Source organism: Astatotilapia calliptera, chromosome 7, assembly GCF_964374335.1.
Source record: "Astatotilapia calliptera chromosome 7, fAstCal68.1, whole genome shotgun sequence".
Taxonomy (NCBI): domain Eukaryota; kingdom Metazoa; phylum Chordata; class Actinopteri; order Cichliformes; family Cichlidae; genus Astatotilapia; species Astatotilapia calliptera.
In genome coordinates, this window is record NC_137428.1 from 48,309,354 (window position 1) to 48,333,429 (window position 24,076).

The window sequence follows — 24,076 nt, forward strand, 5'->3', positions numbered from 1 at the left end:
GAATACTTCATTGATCCCTAGGGGAAATTATGTTGGTTACAGTGCTCCAGTACAAACAGTAACAAAAATAGACAAAACAAGAAGTAAGAAATAGCACAATATATACATACATATAAGTCACTTACGACTAAATATCTGAATAAGAAAGAAGAGCATGTGCAAAAAGGATGTAGCTATTGCAGTATACAGTGTGTTAGGTGGATGAGTTGTACAGGGAGATGGCCACAGACAGGAATGATTTCCTGTGTCGTTCAGTGGTGCTTTTTGGTAATCTCAGTCTCTCACTGAACGTGCTCCTGTGGCTAGCCAGCATGTCATGGAGTGGGTGGGAGGAATTATCCAACATTGTCTTTATCTTGGACAACATTCGCCTCTCCGTCACCACCTTAAGAGAGTCCACCTCCATCCCCACAACATTGCTGGCCTTGCAGATCAGTGTATTGAGTCTGTTGGCATCAGCAGCCCCTCAACCTGCTGCCCCAGCATGCAACAGTGTAGAGGATAGCTCTGGCCACAACAGACTTGGAGAAAATCCTGAGCATTGCATTGAGCATAACGATGTTGATATGAGTCCATGGCTTATATTGTAGATGTTATTTGAGTTTTTGTTATTAAAAACCCCCACAATCTTATTTACCCAACAAACTGATTACTAAACTAATAATGACAACAACAACAACAACAATAATAATAAAGTATTAATAAACTATTTGTGAATCCTGTGGATGCCTCTGCATTTCTTCCTTTGCTAAATCCATGAATCTTCTCTGAGGTCTTCCTCTTTTTCGCATCCTTCTGTAGTTACAGTTTGCACATCACCCTTGTTCTTGAAAATTCATATCAGTGCACTTCACCTCCTTTCTTCAGGCATCCTCTCATTCTCCAAGATTGTGTCAACCAATCTGGTCAGTAAGACAACATCTCCATACCTCCACAGGTATGTCATTTGGACCAACCACATTTCCACTCGTAGTTCGTTTCATAGCTGGCTCATTAAATTTTCTGAAAAATGTGTAATGTATTTATAGAAAAAATATATATAAGAGAAGACTTCTGTAAAAATCTCATATGTATGAAAAGTTTTAATGCATAAAAAACTCCATACTCTTTTAGTTCAACTTTAATTTACTTATTATAAAAAGAACACACACACTCACACACTCTCTCTATATAGCTATAGATATATCTATAGATATATATGTTTATATGTATATTGTTCTTGTTGTTTTATTTTCTTTCCATTTTGGGTTGGTCCTAACTGTCGGATGTCCTCGTAGGGCATGTCCAGAATGCCCTGTGACCAGTTATGGTCGAATAAATATTAAAACAAACAAACAATCTGTGGCGTTTAGTTTTAATTTTTTGCTTTGTTCTTTTCCAAGCAATTATCTCTGTGGGTAAAAAGATGAAATTATTCAGTTGAATTATTCAAATTAAAAAAAAAAACATCTGCCACGTCCGTCGTGACGTCACCAGCAGCCGTCAGTCGACGTCGCAGACATGGAGGAAGTGAGAGGTGAGAGATTTACTCCTTTTAAACTGTCTGAAATGATCTCTTTTACAGATACATACTCAGCTAGCTAACAGCAGATGTTTGTTTACGCTGCGTGATGTCCGGTGCTGCTCGGTAATATGACGGGAGGCTCGGCGTTACCCGAAAAACCACCTCATTGTTTCAGCCGGCGTTTTGATTGCTTTACGTGTGGCTCACTGTCCTTTTCACTGTGCTGTTAGCACCTCAGCCACAAAGATGGAGTTTAGTATTTTTTCCCTACCGCATATAAAACCTTTACTTTCAGCTACATTTGTCTGAAACCGGCAAACAGAGCCTGCCAAACGTAAAGCTGCTTACTGTGTGTTTCTGTCCTGTGAAGGCTGCACCGTCAGCTGCCCGGTGTTCTGATTAAAAATGTACCCCCAGCAATCCGTTCCGCTTGTCTTACTGGTTTAGCGAAGCAGGTAGTTATTAGAAATCCAGTGAAACTTGTTTAGTTCAAACTGTGATAAGACAGAAAGAGAGGTAATGAGGTAAAGATATATTATTTAAATCAATCAACTCAATAAAAAGTGTTATTAAATAAATTAACATCATATAAAAAGCCGAATATAACACAACAAAGAGCCTAATAAGTAAAACTATGAGGTGTAAGGTAGAGGCGATTTTCCTGTACCTACATAAATCTAATGCATTTTAATATTTTTATAGATGACTTTAACGCAGGTTTTTTCTGATGATTGGTATTGCATTATAAAGGATTACTGGATCGTGGGCACAAAAAACAATTATTACCATGAGCTTCTGATGATATTTAAAGATAGCTTGTTGTTTGAATGATCTTAGAGCAGTACAGCTATCACCATTAAAAGCTCGACATGGGTCTCACTGTGTGTGAAGATGGAAGCCTAATGTGTTATTGTCTCAGTTCTGCTGCTGATAAACTGGCTGCTGTGTGCATATGCACCTGTCAGTAGAACATTAAAGAGGCTCATACTAGAGTTTTGTAACTCACTGTATGTTTTTGTTTTTTTTGTTTTTTGTAATATTTATACACTTATTGCACATTAAATGTTTCCTCCTCAGTGTTTCCCCTGACCTGTGCTGTGCAAAATTATGCATGGGGCAAGGTTGGACTGGACAGCGAGGTGGCCAAGCTGGTGATTGGCGGAGATGCACTTGCTGTCGTAGAGGCTGATAAACCTTATGCAGAGGTAAGGCCCAGAGATATTTGGGGTACCTGTTGGAGGGAGGGTAGTGAACATTTAACACTCAGTATTGAAAATGTACAAGCATGCATGTGATTCATTCTTAAAAGTTAAAGAAACTTAATGTTTTCAGGTTTTCTGAAAACCTGAGACCACTTTGCTGGAACAGAGCTGGAAACTTGGTTTTCACTCTGGTTTTCTGGAATAGGTTTGAATAGAATTGTAGGACTACCATTTCTTGAGATAGCTACGCTTGAGTCGTTTGAGCTTATTTACACTTACTGTCAGCAATGAGGGATCTTTAACATTTGAATTTAGCTCTGTAGTCTTATGTTACCGTTAATGATACACAACTCCTCAGCCAAGCAAAGATAACGTAATCATTTTGGTTTTAAATGCAGTCGTGTCCTAGGCTGTCTTGGCACAGGCTCGGTGCTGTGCAATGCCTTTAATAAGTCTGTCTTTATTTAGCCACAACAGCTTTGCAGTGTTTGTCATAAAGGTCATTAGTTCAGGTTACGATAGTGCTGATATTTTCACGTACTGTGGACCACATCCCTTGGTTGTACACATTTTCAGAAGGATGACTTTGATCAACACATTATGTGACATGTCTTTTTGTTTAACTGACTTTTGGTGTTTTATTTTGTTTTGTTCTTTTTAAGGGACTTGTCACCATAATTCTTCCCACAGCTGTTGCTTTTTTCCCCACAGACTTCCTGTTATAGTCACAGCCATTGCCCCCTGGTGGCTAGTAAAAATAACGCAGATTTAAGGTACCTAAGGCTTTACGTTTCAGACCTGGGCCTCTAATATGAATAAACATTCACGCAAAACTAGTTAACTGGCTAAATTATCCCAGGCATTCCCCTGCCCGTTCGCATAAAAGGGGTGGTCTTGGCACCACCTGACCAATCTAAAGGGGGCATTTCACGGGTTGTATGACTTTTCTTTTTTTTTTTTTCCACAGAAAATGATCCCTATCTGAGCCACCTACTGCAGAGATGTTATCAAATGGTTCTCACTGAGAACCAAGAACATATAAATATACTATATAAGTATGCAAGATTGCAAGATATGTTGTAGAAAGTTATTAATCTGGTTATTTAGCAGTAAAAATAATCATTTAATTCCAGTTATTTACACATTAGAGTCCATTTAAACTTTAAAGCTACACAGCTTGATAAACAAGATGTGGAAACCAATTCAGTTAGTCATGGATCAAAGTGAAATTAATTGTACTGGTTGAACAGGTATTCTCAGTGTGTTTTGTGTTCTAGAACCAGTGTAAAAAAGATTTAGAATCAAATTATAATCAAATCCAACTATATTTGATTTTCTAAATCTCTGAATCATTACACACCCATTCTGTGATATATTCCATACAACACACAGTTTGTGCTTCATTCAGTGGTTTTAGGCACAGCTTAACAAGCAATAGAAAACAAATTCCCCCAGCAGACAATCTATTAAACAACCATGCTGTGAATAAAAGACTCCATAAAAACGTCATTGATTCCAAATGGAAACTCTGGAGGTAGCCTGATTAAATATAAAAACACTATTCAACCTTAGTGTGCTGTCAAATTTGATATGAAGTCAGGAAGTACAGTGTAGGTGTCTAGTTTTTGGATCATCTGTTTGCTCACTGACACGTGACTTTGATAGAGCTTGTCCTTTATTTACAAACTGGAATAGCGCTCTGATCCCGTAGATTACACTCTCATAGTTTGGATTCCTTCCTTTTCACTCGCTATAAATGACCATGGTTTGGAGTATTGGATTAATTGGGTCCATGTATAATCGCAGGCTTTTCTCTCAGTCAGCAAGACATCTGGGGCCTCTCATAGGTTTTTTAGAAAGTTTCAAGGCAGATAAAAAGAAAATAAGGAGAGCTACAAAACTGTGGTTTTTATTATTAAGATTTAGTACTTAGGAAATGTAAAGTGTGCCCACTTTTGGAACCTCTTGCTGCAACACCAACAGGAATATTTCTAAATAAAGTAAATAAAGTATGAGCTGTTATTCAGCTGAAAGCTGTGCTGTTTTCTCCAGCTGTGGATGGGCGCTCATCCAAAAGGTGACGCCCAGATTAAGGACAACAGGATTGCACAGACCACCCTGGGCCAGTGGATCGCCCACTTCCCTGCATGTCTGGGCTCAAAGGTGAAAGACACCTTCCAGGGTCAGCTGCCTTTCCTCTTCAAAGTTCTCTCGGTCAACACGGCTCTGTCAATACAAGCCCACCCCAACAAGGTGAGTACACGGACTCCCACACCTGCTCAGAGTTCAAGTTCTGCTGAAGCTGGCTCATCATTGTGAACTGGCTGAAGTTTATGGGTGGAGGCAAATGTCAGCTGCTTTATTAAATGATTTATCAGGAGAAAGCATTACTCAAATCTACTTGTATAGCATGTAGTGATACTAAACTCATTATATTTTCAAGTTTTTTAGGATCAAGGACATACTTTTTTCCTTTGTATGTGTATGAAAACGCATGTTTTTTTTCTATAATGTTTTGGTCAGGAATTAGCCACTCGACTACACACTCAGTTTCCGGAGCACTACCCAGACACCAACCACAAACCGGAGATGGCCATTGCTCTCACCCGCTTCGAAGGCCTCTGTGGCTTCAGACCAGTGGAAGAGATCCTGGAATTTCTTGAAAGTGAGTTTTGGATTTTTTGTGTCAAACCAAAAAACATGTACTCTGCTTCAAATGGTCATAAAACAAAATTAATCTGTGTGTGTTTATTTGTCAGAGGTCCCAGAGTTCCACACTCTGGTGGGTCACGGGGCAGCACAAGAGCTGCGGGGCGGCGTGGGAGATGCAGACCGTACGAGCCAGGCGCTGAAGAGGTGCTTCACCAGGATGATGGATTGGGAGAAGAAGGTGGTGGTAGAGAACCTCAACGAGCTGGTGAAAAGGGTCACGGAAGACGGTGAGAATTAATTTTTTTAAATGATCGTCAACAGGTTTCATGATGTGTATGTAGATATGTGTCGTTTAACTATTACACATTTCTGAGGCAGTTTTAATGTAAATTACACAAAAATTTAATCAAGGCCACTGAAGGCAAAAAAAATATTTTGAAAACAGTTTATTAAAAAGAGATTAATTTACAATTGTAGATTCTTTAAAAGATCTATACTATATTAAATTTAAAAAAAAAACATTGACATTGCAGAGTCAAAGTCTGATTTGCAGTATTTGTTTTTATAGCCAAGGATAATTTTTAAAACTAATCTCTTAATGCGCAATTTTAAATGTATGTTCTTGTATACACAGCTTACAGCTATCTACTGTTATGTTTGTAGTTCTGGGTCTGTGAAGGTTCTCAGTCATCCATGTCATCGTAGTCTAAGGAGCTTGGAAAGAAAAGCGTCTGGACTTCTTTAGGTTGCTTGAAGACGTTTCACCTCTCATCCGAGAAGCTTCTTCAGTTCTAGGGTCAAATGGTGGAGAGTCCCGGATTTAAACCCCGTGGGAGTTTCCCCCCAAGGAGGGAAAAAGGGACCCTGGGCCATCTGACCTCAGGAAATCACATGATAGGGTGGGGCTAGGTTTCACAATGAGCTCACCCGAAACCCTGGTTGATGGTGACCCACACCCGTTTTCACACCTTGGCTCATGTGATTAGGTAAAGGATCATCAGGGGGTCCTTTTGTCCCTCTTTGGGGGGAAACTCCCACTGGGTTTAAATCTGGGACTCTCCACCATTTGACCCTAGAACTGAAGAAGCTTCTCGGATGAGAGGTGAAACGTCTTCAAGCAACTTAAAGAAGTCCAGACGCTTTTCTTTGCAAGCTCCTTAGACTTTGTAGTTCTGCCCACATTTTAACCAGGACCTACATGTTGAAGATCGAATCTGTGTGTCAGATTGGAGTAATTACTAAAATTATAAAGGCTAAGAAACCTTTGTGTGATTCTGTTGTATACTGGCATTGGATAGGAAGGTTTCTCATTAGCTAGTGATGATATTTTTAATCTTGACTCCCTCAGGCAGTCGGGGCAGATGGCCGTCCCTCCCTGAGCCTGATTCTGCTGGAGGTTTCTTCCTGTTAAAGGGGAGTTTTTCTTTCCCACTGTTGCCAAGTGCTTGCTCCTATGAGCAAGCATTTGACTTGAGGCATTTGATTTAGCACTACATAAACTGAATTGAATTGAAAAAGTATGTAAGACCTGAAAAAGTGTGGTATCCGCTAACTTGAAGCATTTACTAAAACATAATTGCTGAAGTATAAATAATGTTTTGAGGGTATTTGTGTTAGAATAAATAGCTACAGTGAAAGGGTAGGGTCCAGCTGTGATTGTGTTGCCCTGAGTTCACATCAGGGGAACGGTGCTGTGCGTTCAACACCTAGCAGTGTTAGCATCTGGCAGCAAAGTCGACCATTCTGCAATTATTCAAAAATGACTTTAAAACACAGAGAAAAATAAGAGCTCAGTTTGATCTTATGTTTTGCTAACACAGTCCTACCTCGGGATGTTTGTGATCCTTGCAGCTGCAGCTGGAAAGGACACGTCAGGCATCAGTGGTGACCTGTTGCTCCGTCTCCACTCTCAGTACCCTGGAGACATTGGCTGCTTCTCAATCTACTTCCTCAATCATGTGGTCCTGAATCCAGGCCAGGCCATGTTCCTGGGAGCCAATGAGCCTCACGCTTACCTTTATGGAGGTCAGTAGATAGCATTTACATTTATAAGATTCTAGTACAATAGAGCTCCAGATTCAGTTGAGTGAGCGTGACTGAAACTGTTGACTTTCCAGCGTCGCTGCAGTTCTTCTGCATAACAGAGCAGCAGATATGGCTTTTAAGAGCTAGTATGGGATTATTTAGCAGCTTAGGCTTTTCTGTCTGAACGACCAATTTGACTATGCCAAGACTGGCTTCTGTCTGTCCACAAGACTCACTTCTCTACAGTATTGGTCAGAATTTTAGTCAAGCTTACAACACACTCATCACCTAATGGATCACATTTGTCATTTTACAGTCAATAACCTGTAAATTGTGAAGGTGAATAAACTGGATGAGCTATTATGTCATAGAAGCGCTAGGTCTTTAATCCCAATCATAAAAATGAACAATGTTTTTATCCATCTTCTGTTACTCTCAACGTCACGTCCACTGCATCTCTACCACAAATCTTAAAGTATAGATCATAAAGTCTCAAAACTGCAGGCCTCTGTAGTTTTGAGAAAATGCTACTCAAATATTGAACTACGTTCAGCTACAGATTAATACACAGGGAGTTTTTAAAGGAGGATTGTGCATTTTTATTATTTTACACTGAAGAACCCTGAAGTATACTAAAAAGCTTGTGACAGAGCAGAATACATGTTGTTGTACAGTCAGAGATGTTTAAACTGGAATCTGTCCAACTAAATTATATCAAAGACTGCCACAGGAGTGAACTAATCAGTCTGCAGGTAGGGAAACACAAGACAGGACGTGGTCTGCCAGCAGCTAATGAACTTTCACAAAAAGTGGTGTTTGTCTGACAGTAAACAGTAAATGGTGTCTGTCTCTTGGGAGGAGGAGAAAATAGTAGGCAGAATAAATAATGTTTTGGGTGTCACTAACATAACCAAGTAGCCAACTCCAGTAAATTCTGTGTGTATTATTTGATTCCTTAGATGAGTTGATGTTAAATACATCGATTTAGTTATTTTCAGCAGATGACGTGGAAGCTAGTAAAACTGTCTCATCCACTGGGAGCAAACTGCAAAATGCTGAGAGCCAGCCTTTTTTTTTTTTTTTTTTTTACCAGAAATGTCGAGCTTTGGTGTCATCTTCTTTGAAACATGAAGCATACACAAGAGCTTCTCTGTGAACTCAGCAGTCTGTGAAGCACTGATTTACCGCAGTGTCTTTTTTAGCAGCTGTCTCAGCAGAATAAAATGCAATCCGGCTATGAGATGTGTTGATGATGTGTTCAGCTCATCTTTATCTCTGGAAAATTGCCCTGTTCTGTTGTTCGCCCACATGAAAGCATCTGAATCTGTTTAACATTGCAGGATTTTCTGGGAATTGATTTTAATATTTGATTTTCTATTTATGCACCCATCTAGACTGTATTGAGTGCATGGCCTGCTCAGACAACACTGTGAGGGCCGGACTGACACCCAAATACATCGATGTTAACACGCTCTGTGAGATGCTGAACTACAGCCCCGCCCCCGCCTCCTCGAAAATCTTCCCGTGTCTTCAGGACCCCTCTGACCCCTGCGTGTCCATATACAACCCGCCCGTGCCAGACTTCACTGTCATGAGGATACAGGTTAGAAAATTGTATAGTTGATCTCATCTTTAAAATAAAACCTTGTCATTTGAGAAAAAAAACAACTAACTTTACGTGATATATTGACATTATATACAAATTAGACATAACACTGTGACCGCTGCTAGTTAAAGTGAATAATGCGGATTGTCTCTTTATCAAGGCTTCTGTTAGTGGGTTTGATATATTAGGGAGATAGTGAACATTTTGTCCTCAAGGCTGTAAGTGAGTTTGAAAAGGAGTGATGGCTAGATGACTGGGTCAGAGGATCTCTGCAGCTCCTGTGGGCTGTTCCCCATCTGCAGTGGTCAGTATCTATCAGAAGTGGCCCAAAGAAAGAACAGTGCTGAATAAGCGACGGGGTCATGGACAACTAAGGCTCATTGATGCATGTGAGTGAAGGCTGGCCCGTGTGGTCTGATCCAACAGATGAGTAACTGTAGCTCAAACTGCTGAAAAGGTTGATGCTGGTTCTCATAGAAAGACATCAGAATACACAGAGCATCACAGTTTGTTGTGTATGTGGCTGCATAACAGCAGACCGGTCAGGGTGTCCATGCTGATCTGCATCAGAAGTGGACCAAGGAGCAATGGAAGCAGTGGTCTGGTCTGATGAATCATGTTTTATTTTCTTTTACATCACGTGGATGGTCAGGTGTGTGTGAGTTGCTTACCTGGGGAACACCTGGCACCAGGATACATAATGGGAAGAAGGCAAGCTGGTGGAGTGTGACGCTTTGGGGAATGTTCTGCTGGGAAACCTTGGGTCCTGCCATCCATGTGGATGTTACTTTGATGTGTACAGCATTTGATAGAAACAGCATTCTCTGCTGACTGTGGCCTCTTTCAGCAGCATGATGCTCCCTGCCACAAAGCAAAAAATGGTTGGACCACAGCAATGAGTTTGAGGTGTTGACTTGGCCTCCAAAGCCCCCAGATCTAAATCCAGTCATTCTGTGGGATGTGCTTGACAAAAGAATCCATGAAGGCCCCCTTTGCAACTTACAGGACTTAAAGGATATATTGCTAACATCTTGGTACAGATACAGCAGCACATTTTCAGAGGTCTAGTGGGGTTCATGCCTCGATGGGTCCGGGCTGTTTTGGCAGCAATACGGGGACCAACACAGAAGTTAGGCAGGTGGTCATAATGTTATATCTGATCAGTGTATATAATAACCAGTTTTTTTTGTTGTTTTTAATTTTTTTTAGAATTTAGTTTAAAATGTAATATTTGGCATATTGTGTTTTGTGTTTTTAAAAAGTTAAACTTTTACTCTCAACCCATGTGCACTCTGAGTTGATATTATAGAAACCTTCCTTCCATCAGTCTGCCTTTGTGACGCTTTGACACGTAGTTTGTTCAACTGATAGAGTGCGAAAACAAATTTGAAAGAAATTAGAGTTTCTTCTATTTTCATGTATTTTCCAAAGTGGCTTTTATTATTTGAGTTTAGTTTTTGTAAAACTGCTTAGTTTCACTTTAGTTTTTACTAGTTTCAGTATTCGTTTTAGGGGTTTGATTTAAGGAGTTGCAAATTAATCGTGCAATACAAACACAACACTTTTTGAAGGCAGCTGAGTCACAGTTATGTGACTCTAACAATCTGACCAAATTAACCCTTTCACGCATAGTGGTCACTACAGTGGACAGCTATGCAAAGGCTGTTTTCTTGTATTTGGGTCAGTGTTGATGGTATACTTGCACATAAACCAATACATTGGACACTGATGTGTCACTCCATACCCTGCCATCCACTGGTCGCTTAGTGTGACTATAGATGTATGATGTGTTTCATTGTAATTATTGTTATTTAACCCTGTCATGCATGAATTATGACAACCTCAATCAGGATTTTTTCTTAAGTATTTTTATTCATCTTTTCATGCCTAAAGATGAAGGAAAAAAATCCTGATTGAGGTTGTCATAATTCATGCATGAAAGGTTTAGCAAAGATCAATGAATACTCATGCTAAACTTCACTGATTTCAGGAAGTTAGGTCCCAATTACAGACAGTAAAGTAAAAGTAAGGAATCGCTTAAATCACCTTTCTTCCCCCCGTTGATGATCAGTCTTCTTAACCATATCTACATCCCTAAGTACAATGAGGTGCCGACATGTGACTGATTAGATAAGAAGCAGTTTAACATGTGTAGTTAACTGTCTGGTGAGTGTATATGTGTCATTTTACTTTTTCATGTGTCTAGATTTTATTTGATTCCAGTTCAGCAAAATGGTTTTTCATACCTACCTTTAGTTAATGATAAACCATTATTGATGTTATTACAACACCTGTGATTTTAATACTGTTAAAAATACACATCTTTGATTGACATCCAAACTGTCATTGGACTATTGCAAGCACCACCTTTAAACAGAAAGTCTCGAATGTTTTCTTTCGTTTTTTAATGTTTGTTTTAAATACCGACTCATTGTCACCCTTCCATCCTGCAGATCCCAGCCTCAGTGAAGCAGTACAATATTTCTCCAGTCGACAGCGCCAGCATCCTCCTGGTCATTGAAGGTGAAGCCACGGGAACCTCGCCTGCTGCTCTCTCCGACCTCACACTGACGCGGGGCAGCGTCCTGTTCGTCTCGGCCAACGAGAGCGTCTCTCTACACATCACCTCGCAGTCGGGGATGACCCTTTTTCGAGCCTGCTGCCTTCTGTAGTTGTGGGTCTGTGGTCGTTAAAGCTCATACTACCTGTTTGTTTGTATTTGTGATTTGAAGTGTCGAGGTTTGTCCTTGTGTTTTACCTGAGCTCGATGACTCGTGCACTTTTTACAAGATAGTATAGAAGCTAAAGGAGCCTCATCGGTACCTGCTGCTCCCCTTTAACCCCTAAAATGTAACATGTGCCCTCTCTGCCACCTCCAGCACTCTTCTCTAGCTTTAAACTCCAGTTTTAATCCAATGCTGATGGATTTATTGGTTCTTACCCTTTTCGTGTGTGCAAGTACTCATAAAACACAGAAGATCTGCACATCCAAAATTCTTTATAGGTGCTGGATAGAGGGCAGAATAAAAAGTAAAATATGTCTGTTTAGTTGCTGTTTTGGTGTTTAAGGTCCTTAGTTTGCTCAAAAATAGAAATCTGAACATCTGCCGTCCCAGGACAAGTGAAGAACATCCAACATGTTTAAAAGTTTTCAATTAGCTGAAGGTGGATTGTAAAAATATTGGTGATAACTGGAAAAAAACATCAAGTACAGTTAATTTCTCAATTTTTTTCCTGCATGTTATTTTATACCCTGAATTATGAAGGTGACACACACTAGCTGTAATGAACTAAACAGCATTGTGGGGCTGATGTTTACTGTTGTACACTTCACCACCACTCAGTGCTTTGAACAGCCAGACAACCAACCTGTTAAGGACAACAAAGCACATCTGTTTTATATGCCAGCTACTGCGTTCCAGGATCAGTGTTGTCATTTTAACTTTAGCTCAAACTGGAGAATATCCACCTTTCAAACTTAATTTTAGGCAAAAAAAAAAAAAGAAAGTAAAAGAAAAACATTAAAAAGTACAAAGTGTGATACTGAGATGCCTGTGCATGTTTTAGAGCAGTAGCACTCTCCAGAGCACCTTCTGTGATTACTATATCAGTGCTACAAACCAATCACAGTGAAGCTAAGCCTGCTGAGTGTTACTGCTTCTGTTACCAGCGCATGTTTTACAGTCTGGAAACATCCCGTCAAAGTGGTGAAAACTCATGAGTATTAAAAATGAATGAATAAAAATAAATAAGAAGCGGGCATGAAGAGCCATTTCCATCTCTGTCCCATAAAGCATGACGATGTGGCAACCATGTAGGGGTGTAACAATTCTGAGACCGAAACCATGATACAAACGTCCACCATACTGTGTCATGTAGGTACTCTGGGATTCACGTAGAGCAGTTAAAGCATGCTAACTTTATGAAAGATGTAATAAAGATTGTTCAAGTAACAAGCAGGGACGCCTGCTATTTGTCGACTATACATAAAGTCCAGAAGTACTAGAAGTGCAGACTTTAATTAGTGCTTTAATTGGATGCAAGTTAACTGTTGATTTGAAGAGTTTGTTCAGTCACCCATAACAGGTGGGAGTACGTTTTGCATTGTGCTAATCTGGATGTATCAAAGAACTTTTGCACTGATTTGATTGATTTGATTGGTAATTTATTTCAACATGTGAACAATATACAAGTACATTTAGAAAAGAAAATAAGAGAGAAAAAAATACTATGCAAATTACATACAAAAAAACCCGTTCTGATTAATTTACATGTTGAAAGGGAGTGGGAAGAAGTACACACTTATTTAATCCCACCCCTTTGCCATAAATTATCAGTTAATATTTAGTCAGCTTCCTTACTGATATAATTTGTAATAAAAATAGCGAACAGATTTCTGATATACTTTATACTATAATATCACATCATGAGTTTTTTGTTTGTTTGTTTGTTTTTAAATAGAGACATTCACTTAATTTCAATATTTTCCTTGTCTTTATCGTTCGAGAAGATCATATTTTTATAACTCTTTTTGAACAGTTTTATGTTTGGACATTGCTTTAATTCCATATTCAGACTGTTCCATAGTTTCACTCCATGAACAGAAACACAAAAGCCTTTTCTTGTAGTACGTACCTTCATTGTTTTGAAGTTACAAAAACCCCTTAAATTATAACTTCCTTCTTTCAAAAAAAACATACTCTGAATATTACCTGGCAGTTCTTTATTTTTTGCTTTGAATAGAATTTGTGCTGTTTGGAATTTCACTATATCGTCAATTTTCAATATTTCAGACTGCAAAAATAGTGAGTTTGTATGTTCCCTATAACCTGCATTGTGGATGATTCGAATTGCTTTTTTTTGAAGAGTAAAAAGTGAATGTAATGTGGTTTTATAGTTATTGCCCCAGACCTCTGCACAATAGCGTAAGTATGGTGAAACCAGTGAACAGTATAGAATATGAAGTGATGTTCTGTCGAATACCTGCTTTGCCTTGTTTAGTACTGCAATGCTTCGTGATACTTTGGAATGAATATATCTTACGTGAGCTCTCCAGTTAAGTTTTTCATCTATTATTACCCCCAGAAATTTATTTTCACTGACTATTTCAATATCAACACCATTTATTTGAATCTTTGCATTTGTATTTAAACTACTATTTCCAAATAACATAAGTTTAGATTTATTCAAATTTAATGATAATTTATTTTTATCAAGCCAGAACTTCACTTTACTTATTTCATTAGTCATATCCTCCAATAAATTCTGCAGTTCATCACCGGAGCAAAAAATGTTTGTATCGTCAGCAAAGAGAACCACTTTTAATACACTGGACACTTTCTTCTTGGGGAATCAAATGTTTTTGGGACAACAGCTGAAGCTGTCGGACAGGACGGGCATTGAGACTGTCTGAGGGTATATAGAGCTGAACGGGTAAACTTCACTTTGCGGAAAAAAGTGAGGGAACTCATGCAACCTAATGGATTTTTACACCATTTTCAAATTTTGAAATCACTCTGACATGTTTCCAGCTATTGGTTGTACTCCTCATTGTCCTGTTAGCTGTTAGTAGCGTAGTAACTTGAAGTGTTACATTAGGAAGGGTATCTGGCATAAAAACTGTGCCAAATCAAAAACTCAGATCCATCCGCTGTGGCAGCATCTTGGGGAAAAAAGAAAGCAGCTGTAAATACCTCATTCAGCAGTTTTCAATGTGCATGAATTCACGCAAATAACTCACGGCAATACTTCACTTTGTCTTTGGTGTGAATGCAAAAAAAAAAAAAAAAGGTATGAACCTTGTAGTTTGGGAGAATTGTTACACCTCGAGAATCATAAATGCATACCGAGTCAAACATCTTGTTTGTCAACTAACAATTATCTAAACCTGCTTTAAGGTACTTATTGTAATTTCCTCTGTTTTGAAAGTGTTTTTAACACCTTTTAAATTTAAATGAAGCTTTCAGCAGAATGTAAACAATTGATCGGCATGACTTTACATCCAAAACACTGATATATTTTTTTGTTGAAGAAATATAAAGAGAACCTTAACCAGGGCTGGACGGCAATTTTGTGTAATACCAATTTGTACCACAAGATGGTGTATCAGCGTAACCTTTGTTTAACCAGGCAAGCCATTAGAACAGTTTGTACAAAGGCATTTACTGGTGAAATACTGCCCCCTGGTGATAAAGGTTTTAGTTAACATTTGCTGCAGTTTAATTACAAAAAGTACCTTTAAAAGATTTTTTTGTCTTTTTGTACAGTTGTACAACAAAATGCTGCATTGAATTTTATACCTTATTGTATTGGAGAGATTTTTTGACTGTTGTTTGTAACGATTAATCAGCACGTGGCGATACATATGAAGTAAATGGTTTTACATGTTTATTATAATAGCTAAACAGGTTTCTTTTCCTAAAATATAATCTCTTTTGGTGACCACTTTACAACATGTTGGTGCAGTAGTAATAGTAGATTATTTCGGTAATGGTGCAAACTTCTGTGTAACTTTCCGGTTCTAGTACCAGGGTCGATCTGAATTCACTCAATAATGATGTGCACTTTCTTCTCGTAGTAGTTTTTATAGGCTCTCAACTCAAATATTCAATGATAGGTCCTCTATCAGCCTGCCAACCTACCACTGAACACGTTTTTCAGAGTGAGTGAAGCCGTGTTAATGCTTTATTATCACGCTTGTGATGTAGGTTGATTGTCCCCAGTGCAGATGCGGTAAACCTTTACTTGTTTACTGTTGTTTTTTTAAAAAAAAAGAAGAGTATTAAGAAGGATGTGAAGTTATTTTTAGATCACTTTTCTTGATTACCTCAAATCATCCTTCTGTAGCTCAAAACACTGTTAACGAATCATCTCTTGTTTGCCATGTTTTCATGTTATCTTTGTTTTGTGGAGTACTGTATTTAATGTAACTTCTGATTTAATGATCACGCACCTTTTTGTTGCCGATCTTGCTGTAAGTCACATTTTCATTTGAATACTGGACACCTGAAGTTTGTGGCTCTTTTTTTCCTTACTGTAAACTAATGACTTTCAAATACAGTTTGCATTGTTTTCTTTAACCTTTTATGGGAACATTTACTAGAATATGTCTGTAGTTAGGGCATGGTTGAGTATTTTTGAATGTGGTGATGCTGTAGCATGGTACTGCAGAGAACATGTATGTAAAAACGGTTTAATAAAGCCAGGTTCTGTTAACTGTACGGTCTGAACTTGTTTTTTATTTCCTGCCTCTGCATGAACATGAACAACACACACAGACTTTTACAGCCCCCCCCCCCCGTGTGACAGTACTGTATTGTAGCAAGTATTTCTATTATATCATAGAAATGTTTGTTATAACACAATGTCATAGAGTGGCAAATGTGTAGCAGACTGGGGTGACCTGATGATGTTCTCCACAGCCTCCCTGGAAAGATCAAAGCCTTAAGAGAAGGGTGTGTCTGTTATGCTCTTGATATTTGAATGGGCAGCAGGTCAGACCCAGGACACGCTTATGAACACCTCAGTGTCAGCCCTGAGGAGCGAGAGGGGAGGGCGGTGTAGGCATCTCTGATTGGAATGTTTTACATGCTAGTGAGCAGAAAAGAGCATGTGAGAGTATACAATCTGGAACAGAGTAGAAATGCAACACATTTATTAATGTCGAATATAGCTTTCTATAGAACACATTGAAACATTAAGTATATGAAGTTTCTTTTGTCATAAAGCTGGTAGCAAATATCTGAATATAATAATGAAAGTAAAGCTGCTAGGTCAACGATGAGTAAGGCATTTTAAAATTTACCCCACACTGCCTAAGGCTCGACCACTTATGTTGTGTTGTAGAAAAGTGCAATAAAGCTTTATTTCCTTATATCCAGTGTACAGGTTTTCATTATGTTTACTTATTTTCTTTTAATATTAATTTCTTAAGTCTCAGATAATGAATTAAAATTGTATCAGGTTCTGTTATGATCCTCCGTAACGGTCACAGTCTGTTTGAAGTGCTCCCACAGGGGGCGCTGTCCTGGTAGTCTGCAGTGCACTTTGGCAACTGTGACAGGTGTTTTGTCGTCCATGGTGTCCAGAGTAAATCTGTGCCTGCAGATCACTTCCGGCTTGGGCCGAAGAACATCATACAGTGCCTGTAAAGCCCGCACGTCCTCCAGAGCATCATGGGCCTTGTAGCTCACGCCCAGCAGCTTCCTGACCAAGTTCTCCTGTCGAAAACTCTCCAGCCCATAGTCCTTCAGCACCTCACGTGACAGCGGCAGAGTGTCAACGTAACCTGAGACCAAAGACTCAAACTCTGCTCTGAGACCAAATTCATCTAGCGCGCGAGCCAGAAGCACACAATCAAAGCGGCGAATGTTGTGGCCGACGACGAGAGGGCGGCCGAGCATCTGAAGGAAAGCTATAAAGGAGACGAGCACCTCTCTGAGGGAGTTGGTGAGAACAGGCTGCCGGTGCAGGTACAGCCTCTGCCTGTGAACCTTGAAGCCAGTCACCTTGGAAGCTCCTTGCTGCATTCGACAGCGAGGGACGACGTAGAGGTTCAGCGAGTGGCCTCCACTCACCGCAGCCAGCTGGACGATCTCACAATTGGGATCTAGAGGAATAAAACATGAACACTTTCATGTGCTTCAAATTTAAATGACTACCTGAAGATTTTGTTTGTTTGTTTTTTAGCAGAAACAAGAGCAATTTTAAGAGCCAATAAATGAAAGTAAAATAAATAAAGAAGAAACAGAAAAAACACCCTCAAATAAGTTAATAATTGTTGATGTTGCACAGTTTGTTTTCCACTGTGCAGCTTCCTGCAGCAGACATGGGCTTAGCATAAATGGGTAAAAAAAAATAACTACAAATAATAAACCTGAGGGACATCTGTTTGTGTTTTGTCTTTGAAAGAATAAATAACTCAGCCATTATACTGGAATATGATTTTTAAATAATCAAATATCAGTCCAAATCTATATTATAGCTTCAACTTTCTGTTCTTAGCTCACAGGAGTGGTCTTTTGCTGCTGTAGCCTTCAAGGTTCAACATGTTGTGCATTCAGAGATGCTGTTCTGCACATTTTCTGCTATTTAATAGTTGTTTTTTTCTTTTAAAGAAAAGAAAAATGACCAAAAACAAACAAACAAATGAGCTATTGAATATTTTGGCTCCATTTATCTTCCATACATGTGTGCACGGTGCGCTTAGTGGGTCAACCGTGTGTGTCTTTCCAACTTTTAACCGCAGTTTACAACATTATCACCATGATACAGTTTTATCGGTCATAATAACTCACGTAAAACAAAGTTAGATTTTGACCGTACCCAGTCCAGTCGTCTCCAGGTCAAAGAAAACCAGCGACTGTTGAGCGCCTTCAGCTTCCTCAGTTTTTTGCATCACGAATAAATAACTTCCGTTAGTGAGAGCAACGGAGAGGTTAGCTAAAAAAGTCCAAAAGCGACTATCATCATTGGCCTAAAGTGTTTAGCGATAAAACATTACATTTGGTCGGCACAGTTTTACTGTACACCGAGTCTGTCAAGCTTTCCCCGCCATGTTTTAAAGCACCTGCGCAGTGACCGACCGGAAGCTTGAAAGTTTCAAAACAAAAGCCTCGACGAAAAGGACCATATTGGACCATACAATGAAGATACATGAAAAACACAACTAAAAAAACTCGCACGCTTAGGTATAACATGCAACTGAAAACCGAGAAATAAAGAACCTTCCCATTTAACTTTTTTTTGTTATTTCTTCCTCTTTGGAGCTAAAAGAGGCCACACATACACATGAGATGTCAATGGAAACCCCAGGATGTCCTTATTTTGTACATCAGGACTTGGTAGGGTAGCTTAAATAAGTCAAATGATATAGACCAAAAACAAATGTCCATTACAGAGGACATAAATGAATAGGCTGGTTCTAAGGAGGATATATTTGTTTGACATACTGATTTTTTTCTGCGTGAGTCATGCAAAAATTTTGAATAGTAGAATGCTCCCATCTATAAGAGACAAAAAGATAGCAAGTCATCTATACAAATTACAAGCTATGTTGGGCTCCACCACTGACTAGAAAAAATAAAATAAAATAAATCTTTGATATAATCATTGGTGTTAACCAGCAAGCCCAAGGTTCACAACTATGCCCTCTAGAGAAGAAGACGGTTCCATATGCTTGTCTGTCTGTCTCTTTGTTAGCAGTCTAGCTTCTACAGTTTTCAAGAAATGAAGAGTCAGCTGAGACAGGATACGGTGCAGTTTAAAGGTGTCATTTCCTGCTCTTATAGAAACCTGGGATAAAACAGAATCAGTTGAACCTTAGAAACCACAGAGAGACACTTTGTAGTAGCAGATCTTTTATTAAGGCTGAGAAAGATGTGGCTAATGCTCTTTTTTTTTTTTTAAACAAAATATTTTGCAGACCCAATGCATTTTGGTCCACAGAGGCTACAAAAAGGCATCAATGAGATCAAAGGGAAACAGAAAAGGAAGATTGCACTGCATGTGACACATTACATTACATTTAACAGTAAATAAGTTAAATCTAGATAACTTATGACCACACATACTCCATTTTATTTTCCACTGACCTGAACATAACAGCAAATAAAAGGTCAGCTTTAACATTATTTATTTTATTTATTAAAATTATTTAATATTTTTGCTTTGTCCCGAAGGTACAATTGGAGACGCTAAATGTGGTAGGTCTCCAGGCCTTGTACAGCTCCTGCAGCATTTTGGCATCCTCCACAGCATTATGAGCGTCGTAGCTTTTTCCCAGGAAGCGCCGGACCATGGACTCCTGGGAGTAACTGCTCAGACGAAACAGGTCCTTGCTAAGCAAGAAGGTGTCCAGGAACCCAGACACCACCTGTTGGAACTGCTGCAGGAGGGAGCAATTCTGCAGCCACCTGGTGAGCACAGGTGCATCAAAGCGCTTTGCATTGTGGGCCACCAGCAGCACTGGACGGTGGAAGGAGCGCAGGAAGGCGATGAAATTAGTGAGAGCCTCCGCAAGAGGGATGGTGTCCACGGGAACCCCGTGGAGAAAGAGGCGGTTGTTGCTGACGGTGAAGCCCGTGACACGTTTTGCGCTCTCTGTGAGAGGCTGGCGGGGGAGGATGTAGACATTAAAGATCCTGTCTTCACAGATGGCGCCGAGCTGAATGATGTCACACACCGTGGTGTCTGAAAATAGAAGACGGGACAAAAGGAAAAACAGATAACCACAAGTTATAATAGAACAGTCTTTTTGCAGAAAGCAGTGCAACATGAACAGGATGATAGCTTCCCATTTAAAAGCAATAGTTTGTCAGGTTATAATGTTAATATTTCTATCCTTGTCAAGACTTAGATGAGAAATCTTACACCACTCTTAACATCTGTCACTCACATGGATACCTTGACAGAAATGCTGAAAACAGTACTGGTGGGCAGATCTATCGCAATATCGATACCAACACTGGTATTGGATCGATACTAACACAATCGTATGTAGTTAAAATCCCAACACTGTTGTGTTGGTGTTCATTAAAATGTACTCAGGAATAAGCAAATTTATGATAATTCAGCTAATAAATCATGACACACAGCTCTGACCTACATAAGCTCCCCTTATAAGTTAAAGGTATCGGTATCGGCAATACTGCTCTTAATCCACTTGGTATTGGATCGATACCAAAATTTACAGTATCGCACAGCACTAGAAAACAGACAGTCTTGAGGATGCTACAGAGCATGCAAGTTTTTGTGTGGTTAGTTTTCAAACAAATGGGAGAGGTGCCTAGACATACATTTGTGCAGGAGTTGGGGCTCGAACATTCTCTTTGTTGTGCTGGATGATAGTTTCTGCACCTTTCAGGATGTTACGCCTGATAGGGATAACCCTTCTTTCTATTTTGTGAACTGAACAGTTTTTCCTTCACATTTCAGGGCTGCTTCCAGATTGAAATGACTGAGTGTGAATCAGAAGATGATGGAAAACAGCTTATTGTATTTTCTGGATGCAAGTCCACTGGAGAATTACGCAACATTAAAAAATGGCCGGTAGATGTATTAAACATAAATAAATAGACAAAAACACATAATGTTTGTTATCAGGAAGTGATAACAGATAATCACTCCCTATTTGTAGATTACAGTGAAAATGAAAATATCATCAGCTGCTGTTGTTAATCTTCAGCTCTCTGCGTGCTGTTCTTTTTGTCCTGCAGGTAGGGCTGTTTGCTGATCCCGCTTATACTGACGTGAGTAACACGCCTCTCTTTAATGGACTCCTGCCAAGACGTGTGACACCAACATGCCTGGCCTATGAGGCCATTCTCACACCCACGCTAGCTCAAATCACAGAAACGAAATCAGCATCTGGTTTCATCTATGGCGTGTCTTATGTCCCAACGATGACAGGAAATATAATTTTGACTGACTTCCTAACTGAACAGTGCTGTGGTTTCCACTGAGTAATCTGCTGAACTCTTTCTCAAATTAACTGCAGCCATGCAGTCCTGAAACACGAGTGTGTATTTAATGTTAAATGTACTGTTCATATAATGCAGAACATGTATGATACTAGCACGTGGGCACAGCTGTGGTTTCTGTGCTTTTTGTTTGTTTGTTTTTTGTTTAAAGCTGCCTGACACTTTTTATAATCCCTCAAAGAGAGCTTGAGGAAACGGAAGGCTGACAAGTGTAAGATTAGATTAGACAGCAGTAAAAACAGAAACTACCACCCTCCTTATCGCGTAGAGTAAGGGCTTTACATGATGTGCACACGCGTGTGTGTTGGCAGGTAAAGCCTTCAGATTGGATTGGAAAGACATGATGGATAATATCAGTACATTTTTTTATGTGTGAACAACACAAGGTAATGTAGGGGATCACTGATCTAGGAAGTTTGTCCCATAAAATATTTATTTATTTATTTTTTAAAACAAAAAAACTAAGTGCAGCAGCGGCCGTCTATCAAGTAAATAAAGTGATGTTTTGGTGCTTAAAGCGTGTTGTAATTCTGTTTTGGTAAATTGGTGAATGCAGTATTAGGCAAGGCACAGAGTTGCAACTGCATGTAACTACTGCTTTCATTTCATTGACATCCAGTGATGCTGAGGTTTAAGTTACTCCAAAAAAGCTCTATCTAAAATAACATAAAATAAAACAAAATACAACAAGAAACGTTATATTATTAGATTAGTACCTAATCCAGTGGTTTCCAGGTCAAAGAAAACAACAGTTCTGTCTTGAGCCATCTGCAGATGAAAAATTAAAACAAAACAACAACAAACAACAACAGTCAGTGTTTAAACGGAACCTTTTTAAAGTTAATTTTGCCTCCTCAGTCACAGCTGTAGTCAGTCACTGAGAGCGTGTATTGAACTCACCGTGCAGCCTGCAGGTTGCTGTAAGTCTGCTGAGCCTTGTGACAGATGTGAAGTCAGCTGGAGAGAATAAATGTACTTATGCGGACTCCTCAGGGAGGGCCCAGCAGGTGAACCCCCGCCACGACATTTCACAACTTAAAACTGCGCCCTGCTTTCATTTTAGTGGAAGAGAAACTCTTTTTTTCTTCCTTCTAACCAGTCTCCTTCCTGCTCGTTCGGCCCGCTCTGAACGTCCGTGAATGTGCCAGCGGTAGAAACACACTCACACGCACGTTTCTCGGTAAACGTGGAAACTTCTCTGCTGTTCGTTCACTTTCATTTTTGAGCCGCTAGATGACACACGGTTTTTGTTCTACGGCAAACCGTAGATTTGAATAGCCTATGTTATATAAATGAATAAATAATAATACAGTGACTGTATGACACAAAATACAAATATAAAGAAATTCATATTTTTAAAAAGTTACACTATTAAGCGAAACTTTAAAAAGTAGAGTGTGACCGTAATGATTTTGAAGTAATTTGAAATAAAAAGTTTTTAAAAAGCTGTTAAAGACGGTAAAAAACACCCCCCCCCCCCCCAAAAAAAGCAAAACAACATCAACAAAAAACGTATTCTACAGTATTATAAATATTCTGCGAAGTATTTTATTTTATTTTATCTTGCGCTCGTTTGCTGCCACCTTCTACCAACCAGGGATGCTCATGATTGATCATTTTCCTATAGTCCAGTATAAACGTTTTCACAGCCCCTCTGCTGTTCTGTGAAAGTTTGTAGACACCTTCAGAAACAGTAACTTGATGTAATTATTTACTGTGTGACTTTATCACATAGTAGTGAGGAAATTGTGGTCCGCTCTCACAGCGGTTAGTCTGTTTCGGTTCACTGAGCTTTATGGTGTTTCATTCATACACAGCATTCCAGTCAAGCTGAGATCTGGACTTTGACTGGATCATTGCAGCACCTTGATCCATTCATTTTCAGACATTGTAGATTTGCTGCTGCACTTGGGGCCATTGTCCTGTTGCACAACCCAGTTTTCTCCAAGCATTAACCGTTGGACACACTTGACTCACACGTTAGAGAACTTTGGTATTCTTCGGTTTGCCAAGTTGCATCTGAGCAAACCACAAGAGTTGTTGAACCAATGTCCTTTGGATAGACGAGAGCGAAGCGGAGACGTTTGGCCAAAATGCACAGATCTACATTTAGAGAAAATTAAATGCAGCATAACAAACACTTCTTATCAACTGTCAGGCACCGTGGCGGGGGGATGGTGATTTGGGCTGGGGACCTTGAAGTGACTGACCAAAACCTCCTCAGGCTGTACTGCCATGTCTTTTGTTTGTTTTGTTTTTTTAGAAATCAGACCTTGGGTTGAAATTACTGGGACATTCTGTTGACTATTTTTCAGCTGTGAATAATCTTTCTCACTGGACCATAGATGTATAACCTTTGCAGGTTGATGTGCAGCAGCTCATTGCTTCTCTAAGACCATTGTCGATGCCTTTCCTTCTTCACATTGTGTTAACAAACACCTGAGTGCTCCAGACCTGCAAACAGACAAAACTTCTGCTTTTATAGAGGAGGTGACATTTTCTGCTACTTACTCTCTTTATTCCTATGGAAGTGCAAAGGGTGCACTTAGTTTTTCACACTGTGGTTGTGAAAGTATCATGCATTCACTTAAAATAAGGCTGGTTTTTG

The 24,076-nt window shown here is 39.4% G+C and overlaps 3 protein-coding genes across 3 annotated transcripts; 1 reads left to right on the forward strand and 2 right to left on the reverse strand.

The window, feature by feature from the left end:
- The first annotated feature begins 1,377 nt into the window (after positions 1–1,377).
- Positions 1,378–12,942, forward strand: mpi (mannose phosphate isomerase). Its single transcript, XM_026175175.2, has 8 exons — positions 1,378–1,516; positions 2,582–2,709; positions 4,759–4,959; positions 5,230–5,371; positions 5,466–5,645; positions 7,210–7,383; positions 8,778–8,986; positions 11,443–12,942. Exons 1-8 carry the CDS (start codon positions 1,501–1,503, stop codon positions 11,659–11,661), a joined length of 1,269 nt encoding a protein of 422 aa, XP_026030960.2. The 5' UTR covers positions 1,378–1,500; the 3' UTR covers positions 11,662–12,942.
- Positions 12,943–16,207: 3,265 nt separating this feature from the next.
- On the reverse strand, positions 16,208–18,574 carry plex9.2 (PML-like exon 9.2). The gene is made up of 2 exons (XM_026175176.2): positions 18,314–18,574; positions 16,208–17,597 (listed from the first exon to the last, which is right to left on the reverse strand). Exons 1-2 carry the CDS (start codon positions 18,384–18,386, stop codon positions 16,948–16,950), a joined length of 723 nt encoding a protein of 240 aa, XP_026030961.1. The 5' UTR covers positions 18,387–18,574; the 3' UTR covers positions 16,208–16,947.
- Positions 18,575–19,330: 756 nt separating this feature from the next.
- On the reverse strand, positions 19,331–22,645 carry LOC113027436 (DNA polymerase III PolC-type). The gene is made up of 3 exons (XM_026177050.2): positions 22,369–22,645; positions 22,185–22,236; positions 19,331–20,179 (listed from the first exon to the last, which is right to left on the reverse strand). Exons 2-3 carry the CDS (start codon positions 22,234–22,236, stop codon positions 19,644–19,646), a joined length of 588 nt encoding a protein of 195 aa, XP_026032835.2. The 5' UTR covers positions 22,369–22,645; the 3' UTR covers positions 19,331–19,643.
- Positions 22,646–24,076: the final 1,431 nt, after the last annotated feature.